Genomic DNA, 18,092 nt, shown 5'->3' on the forward strand with positions numbered 1-18,092 from the left:
GTATTATGAGGTGCTGAGAGTCTGGAACTTGTAATACTGGAAATAAAAGAGTTTGTTTTTGGGTTTTTTTTGCCATGATGTCCTAGATGTGTCAATCTTACCAATTACATCAGAAAACTGTATGTTAATCTGAATGCTACCAATCCAGTGAGTGGTAAACAAAATCATTCATCACACCAAAGAATCAAAAGCGGAGTTCCCAGGAAAACTAAAGATGCTATAGAGTAAAATTTCAGTCAGTGGTTGCTATATTCAGTTTCTGATAAATTTCATCTATTCTCTGCTTTACCCTCTATACCTCTAGGCTTTTCCCCTTCATCCTAAGACCCTTATAAAAAATCCTCAAGCCTTTCCTCATAATTTTTTCCTCAGCATTTCTACCTCATTTTTTAGCCTGACCATAAGGAGGACTTCCAGAAGCCCCTTCTGGACTTGAAGCTGCTGCCTAAGGCAGGGACCCTAACACCCACTCTGAAAACACTAGCTGGACATTAGAGAATGGGGGGAAGGACAGCAGCAAAAAAACAAACAACAACAACAACAAAAAAAAAAACAGTCATTTCTGAGGTCAAATCCCACATAAGAATTATGTTCTGATTTCAAACAACATAATACTGAATAAGACCTTTGTAGAACATTTGACTTTGAAGTGTTCATAGGTAGTTTGCTCTTCTTTCAGAACCTAGGCAAAGTATGCATTTCTCTATCAAGAAGAGAAGAAATATATGTCTTACCTTGGACATAGATAGCATATTCACATAAGCCCTGAGTCTCCTGAAGCTGCTCTTTGATAACAGCCTGAAAGAGGAAGAAAAATACTTCTGAGTAGTAGTTCAGTGTCTTAAGTTGTTTTTAAGAAAAGATAGGTATAGGCTGTGAGACAGGAATCTATCAAAATCCTAGAGGAGAACAGAGGCAGCAACCTCTTTGACCTCAGCCACAGCAACTTCTTGGTAGACACGCCTCCAAAGGCAAGGGAAACAAAAGCAAAAATGAACTACGGGGACTTCATTAGGATAAAAAGCTTTTGCACAGCAAATCAAACGGTTGACAAAATTAAAAGGCAACCCATAGAATGGGAGAAGACATTTGCAAATATCAGATAAAGGGCTGGTATCCAAAATCTATTAAGAACTTATCAAACTCAATACCCAAAACACAAAAAGTCCTGTCAAGAAATGGGCAGAAGACATGAACAGACATTTCTCCAAAGAAGACATCTGAATGGTCAACGGACACATGAAAAGATGCTCTACCTCAATGGGCATCAGAGAAATACAAATCAAAACCACAATGAGATACCAGCTCACACCAGACAGAATGGCTAAAATCAACAAGTCAGTAAACAATAGGGGTTGGTGAGCATGCGGAGAAAGGGGAGCCCTCTTACACTGTTGGGAATGCAAACTGATGCAGCCACTGTGGAAGACAATATGGAGGTTCCTCAAAGAGTTAAAAATAGAACTATCCTACCACCCAGCAATTGCACTACTAGGTATCTATCCAAAGGATACAGAACATCATTCCAAGGGACACCTGCACCCCACTGTTTATAGCAGCAATGTCCACAACAGCCAAACTATGGAAAGAGCCCTGATGTCCCCTGACAGATGAATGAATAAAAAAGATGTGGGGTATATACACAATGGAATATTACTCCATCATCAAAAAGAATGAAATCTTGCCATTTGCAATGATGTGGATAGAACTACAGGGTATTATGCTAAGCAAAATAAGTCAAAGAAAGACAAATACCATATGATTTCAGTTATATGTAGAATTTAAGAAACAAAACAGATGAGGCACCTGGGTGGCTCAGTCAGTTGGATGTTTGCCTTCAGCTCAGGTCATCATCCAGTGTCCTGGGATCAAGCTCCGCATTGGGCTTCCTGCTCAGTGGGGAGTCTGCTTCTTCCTCTCCCTCTGCCCCTCCCCACCTCTTGTGCTCTCTCTCTCTCTCAAATAAATAAATAAAATCTTAAAAAAAAAAAAAAGAAAGAAAACAGATGAACACAGGGGAAAGGAAGAAAAAGTAAGACGAAAACAGAGAGGGAGGCAAACCATAAGACTCTTAACTGTAGGAAAAAAACTAGGGTTTGCTGGAGAAGAGCTGGGTGGGAGGATGGGATAACTGGGTGATGGGAATTAAGGAGGGCACTTGATATAATGAGCACTGAGTGTTATATGCAACTGATGAATCACTAAATTCTACCCCTGAAACTAATAATACAGTATATGTTAACTAAACTGAATTTAAATTAAAAATTAAAAAAAAAAAAAAAGTAGACATGACAAGGAGATACGCAAGAAATCTATAGAATACAAATTATTAATAATGTTCATCTGGAATTTTTTTAAATCTCAACTCTCTTGTGGTTACTTATTATAGAACAGGGGTCAGCAAACTATGGCCCACAGGCCAAATCTAGGCCACACAGTCTGTTTTTGTAAAGCTCTCAAACTAAGAGTAGTTGGCATATTTTTAAAGGGTTATAAAAAAAAAAAAAAGAAGAGAAGATGAAGAATATGAAACAGAGACTGTGGCCTACAAAGCCCAAAATATTTACCATCTGGCTCCTTACAGAAAAGCTTGCCAACCCTCATGTAGAATCTAGGCAAGCTAAAGAAAATATGAAAAGAGTTCCAGGCATCACTGTAGATGCCAGGGGCTGTCTGATATCAAAATATAGGCTCTCTCTTCCTTCTGTGACAGGCTAAGCTCAGGATGAGCTAGGAGTTCAGAGAACTCCTGAGTCTAACTTAAGAGAATCAAGGAAAGCCTTCTGGAGTCAACAGTTTTAAAATCCTGTGTTGGCAGGGATCGGAGGAGAGGCTGGGTGGCTAAGAGTGTCAGGGAGAAAAAAGCTTCAAATGCCATGCTAAAAACGTTGAGAGCAATGGGAGAATCTTGTAAGTTTTAAGCAGGAAGTAATCTGATTCTACTTGATTTATAGAAAAATCATTTTTGGAGCACTGCTGAAAACAGATGGAAAGGAGGCAAGATTAGTACAAGGATTCTTAAAGTAATTTAAACAGAAAACGATGGAAATTAACTAAGGCCTAGAGAGAGAAGAAAGTGGACAATTTCAAGAGACAATAGACAAGGATCTCCAGAATGTAATGATTATTTATAATACATTAAGGAAAATGGGTCAGGGGATTCTGACACAGACAGATGGATGAATGATGGTACCTATCCCTGCAACAGCGTACAAGAGAAGGAACAGGTCTGGAGGAAAGCAGATTAATTCAGCTACAGAAAAGCTAAACCTGAAACGCCTGTGAAGCACCAGTAGGTATCAGCTTGGTCTGAAGACCAAGAGCAAATGTATGAAATGCGCAGAAAAAGGGGTCAGGATGGGACCTAGGAACATCCCAGCTCTTAAGAAATAAAGGGGGAAGAGAAGCCAAAAATAGGAAATGGAAAAAGGAGAAGGGAAACAATAAAGGGACGTATCACAGAATGAAAGAAAGAAACCTTTTAAGATTCATGCTGGTACTAAACATTGCTAGTTCTGCCTGCCTCTCACGGTCTCTATCGTTACACTCACTCACCTTGCATGCCTCATAATCCTTCCGGATATAGTGCAGATGTATTAACCAGTTCTGCTTCTCCAAAATCGGAAACTCTTGACCTGGGCAGCACATTTTAACAAAACAAACAACAGAATCGTTATTAGATTTTTCCCCTTAACCACTGTGCTCACATGTAACTACAGACATACTGCAGCATCACACTAAATCCTTCATGCTGCTGCCCACAAGAATATCATCTAAAGATACACATCTAAATGTGCAGATTTTTAAACTACGAGATACTTGTCCTACTATTACACATTGAATATATGCTTCTCCTCAGTTTTTGTGGCTTGACATCAGTTTCTCAGATCATAACTTGGCCTGAAAAAAATAAAATCATCCTTTGTCTCTTCTCTCTTTCTCTCTCCCTGGTTATTGAAGGTGAATAAGATGACTCTCTGAAGGGTATTTCAGGAATATTACCAACATCTAATGTCCCATCTGACAGATCAGAGGACCAAAAATAGTTAAACACAGTCCTAGCAATAGGAAGGTAAAATATTATATACTGCTGCCCAGGAATAAGAAGGCAACAATGACAAAAAATCTATTGGAGTCACTGAAAATGATTTATGATAAACCATAAAATAAGTTACTATTCCTTTGAATTCAGAAGTTTAAAAATATGGGTAAAAATTCATTAAGAGGGGCGCCTGGGGTGGCTCAGTCAGTTAAGCAGCTCTTTTTCGGCTCGGGTCATGATCTCAGTGTCCTGGGATCGAGACCCACATTAGGCTCCCTGCTGAGCAGGGAGCCTGCTTCTCCCTCTCCCTCTGCCTGCCACTCTAGTTGTGCTCTCTCTCTATATATAAATATATAAATAAAATCTTTTTAAAAAAATTTATTAAGAAATTATTTTTCTGTGGAGAAAAAGAGAGAGAGAGAGAAGGGTTCACACCAAACTCAGAACAGTGGTGAGGAATGCGGAGGGAGGAAAGTTTTAAAAAGCAGACTCCAGGGGCACCTGCATGGCTCAGCTGGTTAAGCATCCGACTCTTGATTTTGGCTAAGGTCATGATCTCAGGGTCATGGGATGCAGCCCCACATCCAGCTCCACACCAGGAGTGGAACCTGCTTAAGAGTCTCTCTCAGGGCACCTGGGTGGCTCAGTTGTTTAGCATCTGCCTTCAGCTCAGGTCATGGTCCCAGGGTCCTAGGATCAAGCCCCGCATTGGGCTCTTTCCTCCATAGGGAGTCTACTTCTCCCTCTCCCTCTGCCTCTGCCGATCTCCCAGCTTGTGTTCCCTCTCTCACTCACTCTCTCTCTGTCAAGTAAGTAAAATCTTTAAAAAAAAAAAAAAAAGAAAGAAAGAAAAGTCTCTCTCTCCCTCTGCCCCTCCACAACCCACTCTTTAAAAAGGGGTGGGGGGAGACTTTAGTTCTTTAATGCTTTAATTTCTCAAAAAAATAAAAATCGCTAAAGGATACATGACTAAATGTTTTTATTTATTAAATCTGGCCAGTGAGTACACAGAAGTTCGTATTTTTCTATGCACTTTAATATGCATTTGAAATATTCTCTCTTAAAAATGTAAAAGAAAGAATACAGCAGGAAACAAGATGGAAATGATTTCTAATTATTTGCAATCATTTGTTTCATAACCTTAGGAGATACATTAACGGAAAACCTAAGACTTATAGGTTCATAAAATGACAGGAAGGGAAAAAAAGCCTTACTATGACCCAGAGTCAGTGGAGCCAGAACACAGTAGGGAATATCAATGGAATTTATAAGATAAAATTATGACAAGAAAGTACAGATATGGTTTTCTATGCCAGAAGGAAGGAAAAAAAGGTAAAATGTTAAGCAGCGGACTCATCTTCCAGTAACCCATACTCAGGGTGGGACCACCCTTCTTCTAGTCAGCAAGGGCCTATCTGAGGTTCTTTGATGACTTTTGTTTCCTTCCTTCTCTTTCCTCAAGCCCCATCAGTCAACAGATCTTAAGCCATTTACATTCCACCTGACCACTTCTGGAATTAAATTTCCTATTAAAGGCCATACAAATCACTAAGCTTAGAGGTGGGTATGGGTGGAGGGGTGTGTGTGCACACGTGCATGCATGTAAAGTGGGTAGAGAGCTACACTGTTGTAGTTCTGGGATTAGTGGCTCAGTGAGTCATCTAGGGCTAAGTTTCATTTGTACAGCCTACCACTCTGTCACCTACCCTCTGAAGGGCAAGAGTAGAAGGAGACACTGAAATCTCTGAGTTCAAAATATCATGAAGTATCACTGCTTCTACAGCTTTGAGCTGTAGAAAAAATTCATAAAAAGCAAATCTGAGTTTTGCTACTATTAAAATCTCACAATGAAAGATGAGTAATTTTCTCCGTTTCCCGGATGAAAAATGGAGAAAAAATATTCAATTTGCAGGGCAGCTTAAGAGCCCAAAGGCTTATGAAAGGAAGACCTAGAGATTAGAAGAAGGGAAGGCATCATCAAATCCAAAGGCTTAATGGTCATTTCACACTCCTCGAGACATAGTTTGTCTAAATGCTAAGAGAATTTTACCTTCATCAGAGACTTTAGAAATCATTTAAGTGCCCCATTACTGTCCTATTATTGTATGATCTTGGGAAATATACAGTTAACTCATCTATAAAACAGAGTCATTCATTCATTCAACAAATATTCACTGAGTATCTACCATGTGCCAGGTACTGTTCTAGGCACTGGGGATACAAAAGAACAAAACTGACCTCCTGCCTTAAATCGGTGGGGACAGAGTTGGGGGGATGTCAGAGAGTGCTAGCAGAAGGGATAGATGATAATAAAATAAGTTATATATGAGTGATATTTCTCTATGGAAAAAAAGCAGAGAAGGGGGACAAAAAGTATAGAGGAAGGGGTTACCTTTTAAGTAGGAGGGTCAAGGAATAAAATACCCTCACAGAGTTGGGAAGATTTAATGACAATATATAGAGGTTCAATTTCTGGCACACAATAAGTCCTACAAGTGTTAACTGTTGTTTCTATTTTTATTATCTGTATTATTAGTTATTTTTCAAAGATGAGGGAATTCTGGATGCCTCAGAAAGAGTCTATAAATCTTGAATCTATAGTCAGAATTTACCTGTAAATGTGTGAATTGAATTTCTTGTATTCCAAATCATTGCCCACTCCAATTCCCTACAAAGAGGAGTTCTGGTTTCTACATGTTTTCACAAGTATTATGAGAATTACCTACACAAAAGATCCTCTAAAAAAAAGACAGGCACAATAAAGAAAAAGTCGAACCTCCTCTATTTTACCGTGGAGAATGGTGGTCATCTCTGATGCTATACTTCAGGAGCCTCTATTACCACAGAGATCAGGGGGCCAGCTAATGAGACAAAGACAAGGTGATGTCTTTCAGCTATTGTACAAAAACCTCGTCCGTTATCTCCAGTTCCCACACTGCCCTTCCGCCATCACCAAGGCAGTGTGGGTGGAAGGCTGGCAACCTGGCAACCATACTGCCTTGGCCCTTCTCTTCTCCTGACCCCATTCCACTCTTTTGTGACATCCCTCCTCTTTCCTTCCCCCTCTAAGGGTGCACTAAACTTCTATGTGAAACAACTACATAACCAAATAAATGTGGAAACTGTAAGAATCCTTCTCCCTTGTAATTTGCCCTAGATGCCAAATTCTCTCAGTAATGGCCCTAACTCAAATGTTATATTACACTTTGATTAATGCTAGGAAATAACATCCTGGATATATGAAGGCTGAGCAGAAAGTTATTGTACTTTGAACTTTCAGTTGAAAAATTTTCTAAAACAACTAACACTTTCGTAAGTACATCATAAATGAAGCCTTCTTTAATAAAGGATCTCTTCCAGGATGAGTAGACATAGCACATGTTTTTTTTATGTAGAATTCCCATCCTAATTCAGTACCAGCCTTCTTGGGATCTACAGCGAATTATTTAACTTCTCTGGGACTCCATTTTTCCCTCAGTAACTTTCAATGGAGGGCGCCTGGCTTGCTCAGTCTGTTAAGCATCTGCCTCAGCTTAGGTCATGATGCCAGGGTTCTGGGATCAAGTCCTACATCAGGCTCCCTGCTCAGTGAGGAGTCTACTTCTCCCTCTACCCATCCCCACTGACTGTGATATCTCTGTCTCAAATAAGTAAGTAAAATGTTTAAAAAATAATTTTCAGGGATGCCTTGGTGGCTCAGTGGGCTAAAGCCTCTGCCTTCAGCTCAGGTCATGATCCCAGGGTCCTGGGATTGAGCCCCACATCGGGCTCTCTGCTCTGGAGCCTGCTCCCCACCCCCCCCACCCCCCCGCCTGCCTCTCAGCCTACTTGTGATCTCTGTCAAATAAATAAATAAAATCTTTAAAAATAATAATAATTTTCAGTGGGAAATTATGAAAAATCTGGAAGTGGCCATTCAATAAATGCTAATTTCCTCATGTTATAACAGGACTAATAATACTTTTCTATCTCCATATATTATTTGGGACATTGGAAGATATGACAAATCTTCTGAGGCAAGGAAAACAAAATAAAATAAAAATAAAACTATTTTATTTTTAAATAAAATAAAATAAAAACAAAATAAAATAAACTATTGGGACTACATCAAAATAAAAAGCTTCTGGACAGCAAAGGAAACCAACAAAACTAGAAGACAAGACAACCTACTGAATGGGAGAAGATATTTGTAAATGACATATCTGGTAAGGGGTTAGTATCCAAATACATAAAGACCTTACACAACTTAACACCCCAAAAGTAATCCAATTTAAAAATGGGAAGAAGAAAAAAAAAATGGGCAGAAGACATGAACATTTTTCCAAAGACGTATAGATGACATATAGATACATGAAAAGATGCTTAACCCCACTCATCATCAGGTAAATGCAAATCAAAACCACAATGAGCTATCACTTGACACCTGTCAGAATCAACAACACAAGAAGTAACAAGTGTTGGTCAGGATGTGAAGAAAAAGGAACCCTTGTGAGCTGTTGGTGGGAATGCAAACTGGTGCAGCCACTGTGGAAGACAGTATGGAGATTCATCAAAAAAGTTAAAAACAGAATTACCATATGATCTAATAATTCCACTACTAGGTATTGACCCCGCAAACACTGAAACACTAATTCAAAAAAATACATGCACTCCTGTGTTTATTGCAGTATTCAAAATAGCCAGATTGGGGCACTTGGGTGGCTCAGTGGGTTAAAACCTCTGCCTTCGGCTCGGGTCATGATCCCAGGGTCCTGGGATCGCGCCCCGCATCGGGCTCTCTGCTTAGCAGGAAGCCTGCTTCCTCCTCTCTCTCTCTCTCTCTGCCTGCCTGTCTGCCTACTTGTGATCTCTGTCAAATAAATAAAAAAATCTTCAAAAAATAAAAAAATAAAATAGCCAGATTATGGAAGCAGCCCAAGTGTCCATCGACAGACGGATGGATAAAGAAGATGTGGGGGGTGTGTGTGTGTGTGTGTGTGTACACACATGTGTGCATGGAATATTACTCAGCCATAAAAAAGAATGAAATCTTGCCATTTGCGGCAACACGGATGGATCTAAAAAGTATAATGTTAAGTGAAATAAGTCAGTCAGAAAAAGACAAATACCATATGATTTCACTCATATGAAGAATTTAAGAATCAAAACGAACAGGGGCGCCTGGGTGGCTCAGTGAGTTAAAGCCTCTGCCTCCACCTCAGGTCATGATCCCAGGGTCCTGGGATTGAGTCCCACATTGGGTTCTCTGCTCAGCAGGGAGCCTGCTTCCCTTCCCCTCTCTCTGCCTGCCTCTCTGCCTACTTGTGATCTCTGTCTGTCGAATAAATAAATAAAATCTTAAAAAAAAAAAAAAAGACTCAAAATGAACAAAGGGGGAAAAACAGACAAAACACAGACAGACTCTTAACTAAAGAGAGCAAACCGACCATGCCAGGGCGGGGGGAAAAAGTAAAGGGATTAAGAATACACTTACCTTGATGAGCACTGAGTAATATATGGAACTGCTGAATTACTATACTGCACACTCGAAAATGATATAACACTGTATGTTAACTATACCAGAATTTTTAGAAAGAGGACAAATCTGGAAACAAATGTAAATGTAAGACATTTTTATTACTATCAATCTGAGCTTTATATCAGTCAGGGTCTAACAAGGGAACATGAAAACCACTTGAGAATTTAAAGCAGAGTGACTTCAATGCAGTGAAGAGGTGATGAAAGAAATGAGAGGCCCACCAGGGAATGGTGGGGCAAATCAGAAGTTAGCTGGGAGCAAAAAAAATCTACCACTGGAAGAAAAAAGGGGAGGAAATGTGTTACACCAGTATCCAAGGCTGAAGTTACCAGAAGAAACAAAAAACAAGATGGCCTAACTGGCAGAATCAACAGAAGAGATGCTTCCAGAGACCACCCACTCCTCCAACTTCCCCAAGCAAAAACAGAGGAAAACGCTGGGTTCTTCTTCCTCCTGCCCTCTAATCTCTTTCCCGTTCCTCTCATTTGCTAACCCAGACAGAAACTGCTGACACAGAGGCCTGTTAAGGAAAGAAGTCTGCAAGGGTCAGCTCTTCACAAGACACAGCAAGGAAGGGAAGGGTGAGGAATGGATCTGAGGGCAAACAGGCCCAGGATCAGCAGAAACACTGACTCTGTTCATAAATGATGATGGAGAAGGAAGAGGACACTGGACCAAGTCAGTACTCACCCCATATAAATGCCAGAAGCTGGCTTTTAAAAAGTTATTATTCTTAAATTATTTCCTATCCAATTTGTTTGCTTCTTGTGAGCTTAAAATAGATGAGGAAGAAAGAAAAAGTCATATAAAAAGATCAATTATGACCAAAAAAAATCAATTATGGTTTTACTACATATCCTATTTTACTTACTCAAATCCAAATTTAACAATTACATTTCTCCTTTTTAGGGATGCATGGGTATGTATGTATCCTCCCATTTATATTAATAAATTTTTATTACTATATATTGATTCATATGAATTACTTATATTCTGTAAGTATACAGAATATATTAGAATATATAATTTATTTATATATATTTCATATATATCTACATCAAAGTGTTTTCCTCCCCTACTAGTCCACTGAATGGTCCTTTGAGGCTAGCAAGTTCTATAACTCATGGACTATTCCAACACTGCACATGAGGAAATTAAGACTCCAGAGACTACGTGATTTGCTCACTTTCACCAGCTAATTAATGAATGAGGCAGGGCTATAACCCAAATCTTCATGGTTACTCATTAAACTACACCAAGTTTCTGCCCAACCATTAAAGATTTTCCAATTTAAAAATGTGTTTGTGCTGTCAACTAGATGCAAATTAGCAACACAAAATTAAATTAGATTTAAAAGTTTTTCTATGATAGGAAAAGTGGAAGAGAACTTTTTATTTTTAAGGAATTTCTATGCCTATAGAAATGTATGGGGACAAATGCACATGTGTACATGCATACAAAAGAGATTATACATATCTGGAAACTGTCTGCTTATATCTACTGAACCTAAATCTATCCTTCCACTGACCAAGCAATCCTACTCCTAAGTACACGTGTATACCCAAATAACTTCATGGTAGCATTAAGCACAACACCTTAAAATCGAAGTATTCCAAATGTTCATCAAGAGTAAACTGAACAAGGGTACCTGGGTAGCTCAGTCGGTTAAGCATCTGCCTTCAGCTCAGGTCGTGAACCCAGGGTCCTAGGATCAAGCCCCGCATTAGGCTCTCTGCTCAGCAGGGAGTCTGCTTCTCCCTTCTCCCACTACCCCTCCCCTGGTGCTCACTCGCTCTCTCATAAATAAATAAACCCTTAAAAATAAACAAACAAACAAATAAAGAGTAAACTGAATAAACCAGGGTATAGCCTCACAGTGGAATACTATATAACAAATGAAAAAGATACAAAAAGATATTTTTAAAGTACATACTAAATGATTGTTTATATTAAGTTCAAAAGCACAGCAAAACTGATCTACAGACTTTAAGTCAGACGTAAGTAACCACATTTGGGAGTAGTTAATGACTAGTAGGGAGCATGATCCGGAGGGACTCTGGGATGCTGATGAGGTTCCATATCTTAATCAAAGTGGATATATGAATACATCCACCTTGTGAAAATTTATTGAGCTATATACAATTATGATTTATGTACTTTTTATTATGTATGCTAGTACTGATTTTTAAAAAGTGTCATAATCAAAGTAAATACCTCCTTCACAAAAAGAATTAATTTCTACAATAATCCCCCAGTACAGAATTCTTACAAATCAATAAGAAAACAAATAATCCAATTTAAAAATAGGCAAAAGCCTTGAATATTTCTCTCACAAAAGAAATGATCAGTAAGTATTGTTGAAAAAGTGTTCAACATCACCTGTCATAAATTTAAAGCAAATTAAAGTCACAATAAGATACTACAACATATTTACCAGCATGTCTAATATGAAAAAGACTGACAGTACCAAAGAATTTATAGCAACTAGTCTGGCAGGCTCATTTAAAGTTAAAACATACAGTTTATATATGACCCAGCAATTTCATTCCCTAGGTACTTACTGTTGAGAGATTAAAACATATGTCACCCACACACACAAAGATACATAAATGAACGTTCACAGAAGCTTTTACATAACAGTCAAAAACTGGAAACAACACAAATGTTCATCAATAAGAGAATGGATAAACTCTGGTATATTAAGTCATACAATGGAATATTAGCACTTTTAAAAAAATTAAAAACTAAAAAACTACTGATACATTACAGCAACATGGATGAATATCAAAAATGGAGAAAAAGGTAACTAAAGCTAAATAGTATGTATTCTTCATTCCCCCTGTAAGAACTTCAAGCACAGACAAAATTAATTTATAGGGACAGAAATCTGAGTGGCTCCTCCTAGAGAACCAAAGGGAGGACTGCTTGGAAAGGGGTATGAGGAAACTTTCTGGATGACAAAGACGTTTAATTTGTCCTGAGTAATGATTACATGAGTACATGTGTTTGTCAAAATTCAAGAGTCGGGCACTTAAGAGACACCAGGGTGGCTCAGTCAGTTAGGCATCCAACTCCTGATTTTGGCTCAGGTCATGATCTCAGGGTTGTGAGAGCGAGCCCCACCTCAGGCTCTACACTCAGTGGAGAGTTTGCTTGAGATTCTCTCTCTTCCTCTCCCTCTGCCCCACACTCATGCATGCCTTCTCTATCTAAAAAAAAAAAAAAAGAGGGACACCTGGGTGACTCAGTGGGTTAAAGGTCTGCCTTTTGCTCAGGTCATGATCCCAGGGTCCTGGGATTAAGTCTCACATCAGGCTCCCTGCTTAGCAGGGAGTCTGCTTCTCCCTCTGCCTGCTGCTCTCCCTGCTTGTGTTCTCTCTCTCTCTCCCCATCCCTCTCCATCTCTGACAAATAAATAAATAAAATCTTCAAAAAAAAAAAAAAAAGATTTGGGCACTTAGGATCTATAGATCTTATTAGCACTTCCATTTAAATGAAAAGTCAGCACTGTTCCTTTAAAAAAAAAAAAACAGAATTACCACATGATCCAGTAATTCCACCATTGAGTGCACACCCCAAAGAAATGAAAGCAGGGAGCCATTTCTACATTTGCTGCTAAAGTAGCCCTTCCAAAGAAGCTAAGGACATGTTGGGGTAAAGCCCCCACTTCATCCTGTGAATAGCCTGGCAGCTGCCAGCCCAACACTTTCACCGGCATCTCCTGGGCCCTCCTCCTGCACAATGAGGAGGTGACAGTTACAGAGGTTACAATCAATGCTCTCATCAACACAGCCAAAGTAAATGCTGAACCTCTCTGACCAGGCTTGTGTGCAAAGACTCTGGCCATTTTCTACACGGGAGTCTCATCTGCAAAGGGTGGCGGACCTGCCCCCTTCACCACTGTGGCCTCAGCTGAGGAAAGAAAGTGAACCACAGAAAGAAGAACCTGAGGAGGCTGAGAGCATGCACTTTGGTCTATTTGACGAAACCTCTTTTATAACAAGTTCAATAAAAAGCTGAACTCTAAAAAAAAAAAAAAAAAAATGAATGAAAGAGAGGAAAAAAGAAAAACAGGGATTTAGACACTTGTACACCAATGTTCATAGCAGTGTTACTGACAATAGAAGGTGAATCAACTCAAATGTCAATCAATGACTGAATGGATAAATAAAATGTGGTATATTATGGAATACGGAATGGAATATTACTCAGCCTTAAAGAGGAATTAAATTCCAACACATGTACAACATGGATGAACCCTGAAGATATTACTGCTAACTACAATAAGCCAGAAACAAAGGATGAATACTGTATGATTCCACTCATATGACATAAATCTGGACTAATCAAATTCACAGACACAGAAAGTAGAATATTATTGATAAAGAAAATGTGATACACACAGACACACAGGAATACTATTCAACTACAAAAAAAAGAATATTTCTTTTTTTCATGACATGGATGGGCCTTGAGGACATTATGATAAGTAAAGTCACAGAGAAAGATAAACTGTATGATCTCACTGATATGCAGAAGCTAAAAGGAGAAAAATCAAATTCATAGAGAACAGACTGGTGGTTGCCAGTGGTGGGGGTGGAGGGTGGACAAAAGCATGAGGGGAATCAAAAGGTATAAACTTCCAGTTATAAGATAAATAAGTTCTGGGATGTAAAGTACAGCACAGTGACTAATGTAAACAATACGGTAACTATATATCTGAAAGTACTAAGAGATTTTAAAAGTTCTCATCACACACACACACACACACACACACAGAAATTGTGAAATTATATGAGGATGTTAACTAAACTTACTGCAGTAATCATTTTGTAATATACACACTTTCAAATCATCATTGTGTAATATCATATCATGTCAATTATATCTCAATAAAACTGGGAAAAAAAAGAAAAAGAGAAAAAGGAAAAAGAAAGTAGAATGGTTGAGTCCCAGGTGCTGGGGGAAGGGAGTAATGCGGAGTTATTATTTAATGGGTACAAAGATTCAGTCTGAGCCCTTTCTGCCTCTCCTGCTGCCATGGCACCCGTGAAAGAGTTTGTGGCGAGGCGGGGGGGGGGGGGGGGGGGCAAAAAAGAAGCAAGTTCTGAAGTTTACCCTTGACTGCACTCACCCCATAGAAGATGGTATCATGGATGCTGCCAATTTTGAGCAGTTTTCTTCAAGAGAGAACCAAAGTGAATGGAAAAGCTGGAAATCTCTGTGGAGGGGTGATAACAATTGAAAGGAACAAAAGCAAGTTGACCGTAACTTCTAAAAGGTATTTGAAATATCTCACCAAAACACACCTGAAGAAGAACAATCTCCATGACTGGCTGCACGCTGTCGCTAACAGCAAGGAGAGTTATGAATTACATTACTTCCAGATTAACCAAGATGAGGAAGAGGAGGAAGATAAGGATTAGAACTCATTTATCTGGAATATTTTGTATAATTTTAAAATAAAATTTAGAAAACAAAAAAAAGATTCAGTTTGAGAAAATGGAAAAGTTTGGACATGGATGGTGGTAACAGCGGCTAAACAATGTGAATGTACTTAATGCCACAAAACTATACACTTAAAATGGCTAAAATGATAAATTTCATGTTCTGTATATTTTACCACAATAAAAAAAATGTCAATGCTCAGCTCAATTTAATCAGTGAAGTGGTAGGGCAAAAGCCAAATTACAATAGACTAAGAAAACAGAGCTGAAGATATGGAGACAATTAAGATTAACTATCTCTTCAAAAAGCAAATCAATAAAAGTCATTCACTGTTACAGCGGAAACACTGAAGTGAGCTAACTGTTTATCAAAGATGCTGTGAGAGCAATCTCCTGTGAATTGTAAACTGAATTAGATAACAACTAAATTACCTTCTGACTCTACAATTCTGTGTACGCAAGAACGGAAACAGAGGAAAAGGGAACAGTATTAATGAAGTCAAAAGCATGTATCTATAAAATCAGTACTGGAAACCAAAAAACAGATAGTAATTACTTTGCAGAAGAAATTGTTATACACAGCATAGAAAATGACATATTTCCAGAATATCTGTAACATTCCCAACCTCCACAAACTTTACATTCTTTAATACTGACACACTATGGGGCGCCTGGGTAGCACAGTGGATTGGGCATTGGTTTGTTTTTTTTTCCAAGATTTTATTTATTTATTTGGCAGACAGAGATCTGAAGTAGGCAGAGACGTAGGCAGAGAGAGAGGAGGAAGCAGGCTCCCCGCTGAGCAGGGAGCCCGATGCAGGGCTCCATCCCAGGACCCCAGGATCATGACCTGAGCCGAAGGCAGAGGCTTTAACCCACTGAGCCACCCAGGCACCCGTGGGCATTGGTTTTGACTGGGGTCTGACCTCGGAGTCATGGGTTCGAGCTCCACATCAGGCTCTGGTCTCAGCAGGAAGTCTGCTTGGGATTCTCTCTTCCTCTGCCCCTCTCCCCGCTCTAAAATAAATAAATAAACCTTTAAAAAAACCCTGACACATTAAAAATAGTCTATGGAGGGGCAGCTGGCTAGACAGTCAGTAAAGCCTGTCACTCTTAATCTCAGGGCGGTGATTTTAAGCCCCACATTGGGTGGGGAGCCTACCTAAAATTAAAATTTTTTTTAATTCAAAAGAAAAAATCTCTATGGAAGCAACCCAAATGTCCATCAACAAACAAACTGATAAACAAAACATAGTATATACATACAATGGAATATTATTCAGCCTTAAAAGGGAATGGAATTCTGTACAACATGCTCCAACACAGATAAACCTTGAAAACATTATGCTAAGTGGAATAAAAGCAAGACACAAAAAGGCAAATATTATATGATTTTGCTTATATGAAATAACTAGAAGAGGCAAATTCAGAGAAACAAAGTAGAACAGAGGTTATCAGGGCTTAGAGGTGAGGAAGAAATGGAGAGTTATTATTTAATGGGTACACAGTGTTTGTATATGGTGATGAAATAGGTTCTGAAATAGATAGTGGTTATGGGTTGTACAACACAGTGAATGTAGTTAATGCCACTAAATTGTACATCTAAAAATGTTTAAAGAGGTAAATTCTATGTGACATATATTTTGCCTCAATAAAAAAAATGTCTTCTATTGAAAAAATACCCTGAAAGCAAACCTCAAGCTGAGACCAAGTTTCTCACAAGTAAATACATTATCTCAGGTTGTAGACAAAACTCATCCTGGGCTATAGCCACCCCCAAATGGAAAAGGTGTCCAGTGGAAACTCCTTAAACAAAGGAAATATACCCATGAAGTAAATCAATTCACTCACCTCAATGATGGATAGGGTCCTCAACTGAAAGCCAGAAGAAAGTCACCTGAGGTCATACCATAGGGAAAAATAAGAGGACTTAAGTAGCCCCATGTAGGATATTATTGTCTCAGAACCATCAAGTAATTCTGGTAAACAATTCCAAATAAGAAGTTCCTTGTTCATGAAAAAGTCCAGATATATTTGGACAAAAATCCCAAATGGAAAGTCATTTACCCCTTCCACAGTTGGCAGTCACTATCCTCAAGACCAGAGTCAAATGAGGGATTACAAGCCTCTCAGACTGAAGGGTGGGATGTCTTTGGGAGACAACATCCAAGTCCAGACTCAGAGATGCTCAGTCAAAATGCCCTCAACTATTCCTTGTTCAGATGAAGTCTTTCTGCTTGCTAATTCAACTTCTGTGTGAACTCTTCATGTTAAATTTATCAGCTTCCTTCCTTCTACCTTCAAGTGTCGTACTGTTTAAACAGAGCAGTGGTTCTCAACTCGGAATAATTTTGGACCGGAGAGACATATGGTAATATCTGGAGATGTTTGGTTGTCACAGCTGGGCACTACTAACTTGTACTAGGTAGAGGCTAGTGATGTTAACATCCTACGACATAGAGGTTAATCTCCCACCATAAAGAATTATTGTGCCCAAAGTGTCAATACTGTCAAGGTTGAGAAAATCTGAACTACAGGTTAATAAGATACCCAAGGATTTCACAGTGAAATGTAAAAGCTTTTTGTGCAAAATACTACTTTAATCTTTTTCAACTAAAGTTCATTAGTTCTTAAGGCTGATATTTATCCTGTTTTCTTTATATTCCTTATATTTTCCAAATTTCTATGATGAACTTAGTTGATTTTTCTGATTTTATTTTAAAACAAAATAAATAAAATAAAAACCATTATCCTTTCCTTTTTCTGTTAATAGTCTATTTGCCTAAAGACATTTCTGCAGGTTGGCACTGTATATTTTTTCTACTCACATTTTATTCTCTATTGCTCTGTATCTGGAGTAGGAGTGACCAAAACTTGAGTTTACTGCACCATCTTAACTGGAAGCCCAATTTCATATCAGAATTCAAGAGAAATTACTGAGTAATAGTAAAGCAAGTTTTTTTTTTTAAGACTTTATTTATTTATTTGATAGAGATTACAAGTAGTCAGAGAGGCAGGCAGGGAGAGAGGAGGAAGCAGGCTCCCTGCTGAGCAGAGAGCCTGATGTGGGGCTGCATCCCAGGAC

The 18,092-nt window shown here is 38.8% G+C and overlaps 1 protein-coding gene and 1 pseudogene across 2 annotated transcripts in view; one reads left to right on the forward strand and one right to left on the reverse strand.

Moving 5' to 3' along the window:
- BBS4 (Bardet-Biedl syndrome 4) overlaps positions 1-18,092 on the reverse strand; it is a 55,057-nt gene that overhangs the window by 17,078 nt on the left and 19,887 nt on the right. For both annotated transcript variants that reach the window (XM_046009186.1, XM_046009187.1), the window contains exons 3-4: positions 3,556-3,635; positions 735-798 (exon numbers count right to left, since the gene is read on the reverse strand). In XM_046009186.1, the coding sequence (XP_045865142.1) occupies positions 735-798; positions 3,556-3,635 (144 nt within the window). The remainder of the gene's footprint in view (positions 1-734; positions 799-3,555; positions 3,636-18,092) is intronic.
- Positions 14,601-15,030, forward strand: LOC123944252 (annotated as a pseudogene).

This window comes from Meles meles, chromosome 6 (assembly GCF_922984935.1).
Source record: "Meles meles chromosome 6, mMelMel3.1 paternal haplotype, whole genome shotgun sequence".
Lineage (NCBI taxonomy): Eukaryota > Metazoa > Chordata > Mammalia > Carnivora > Mustelidae > Meles > Meles meles.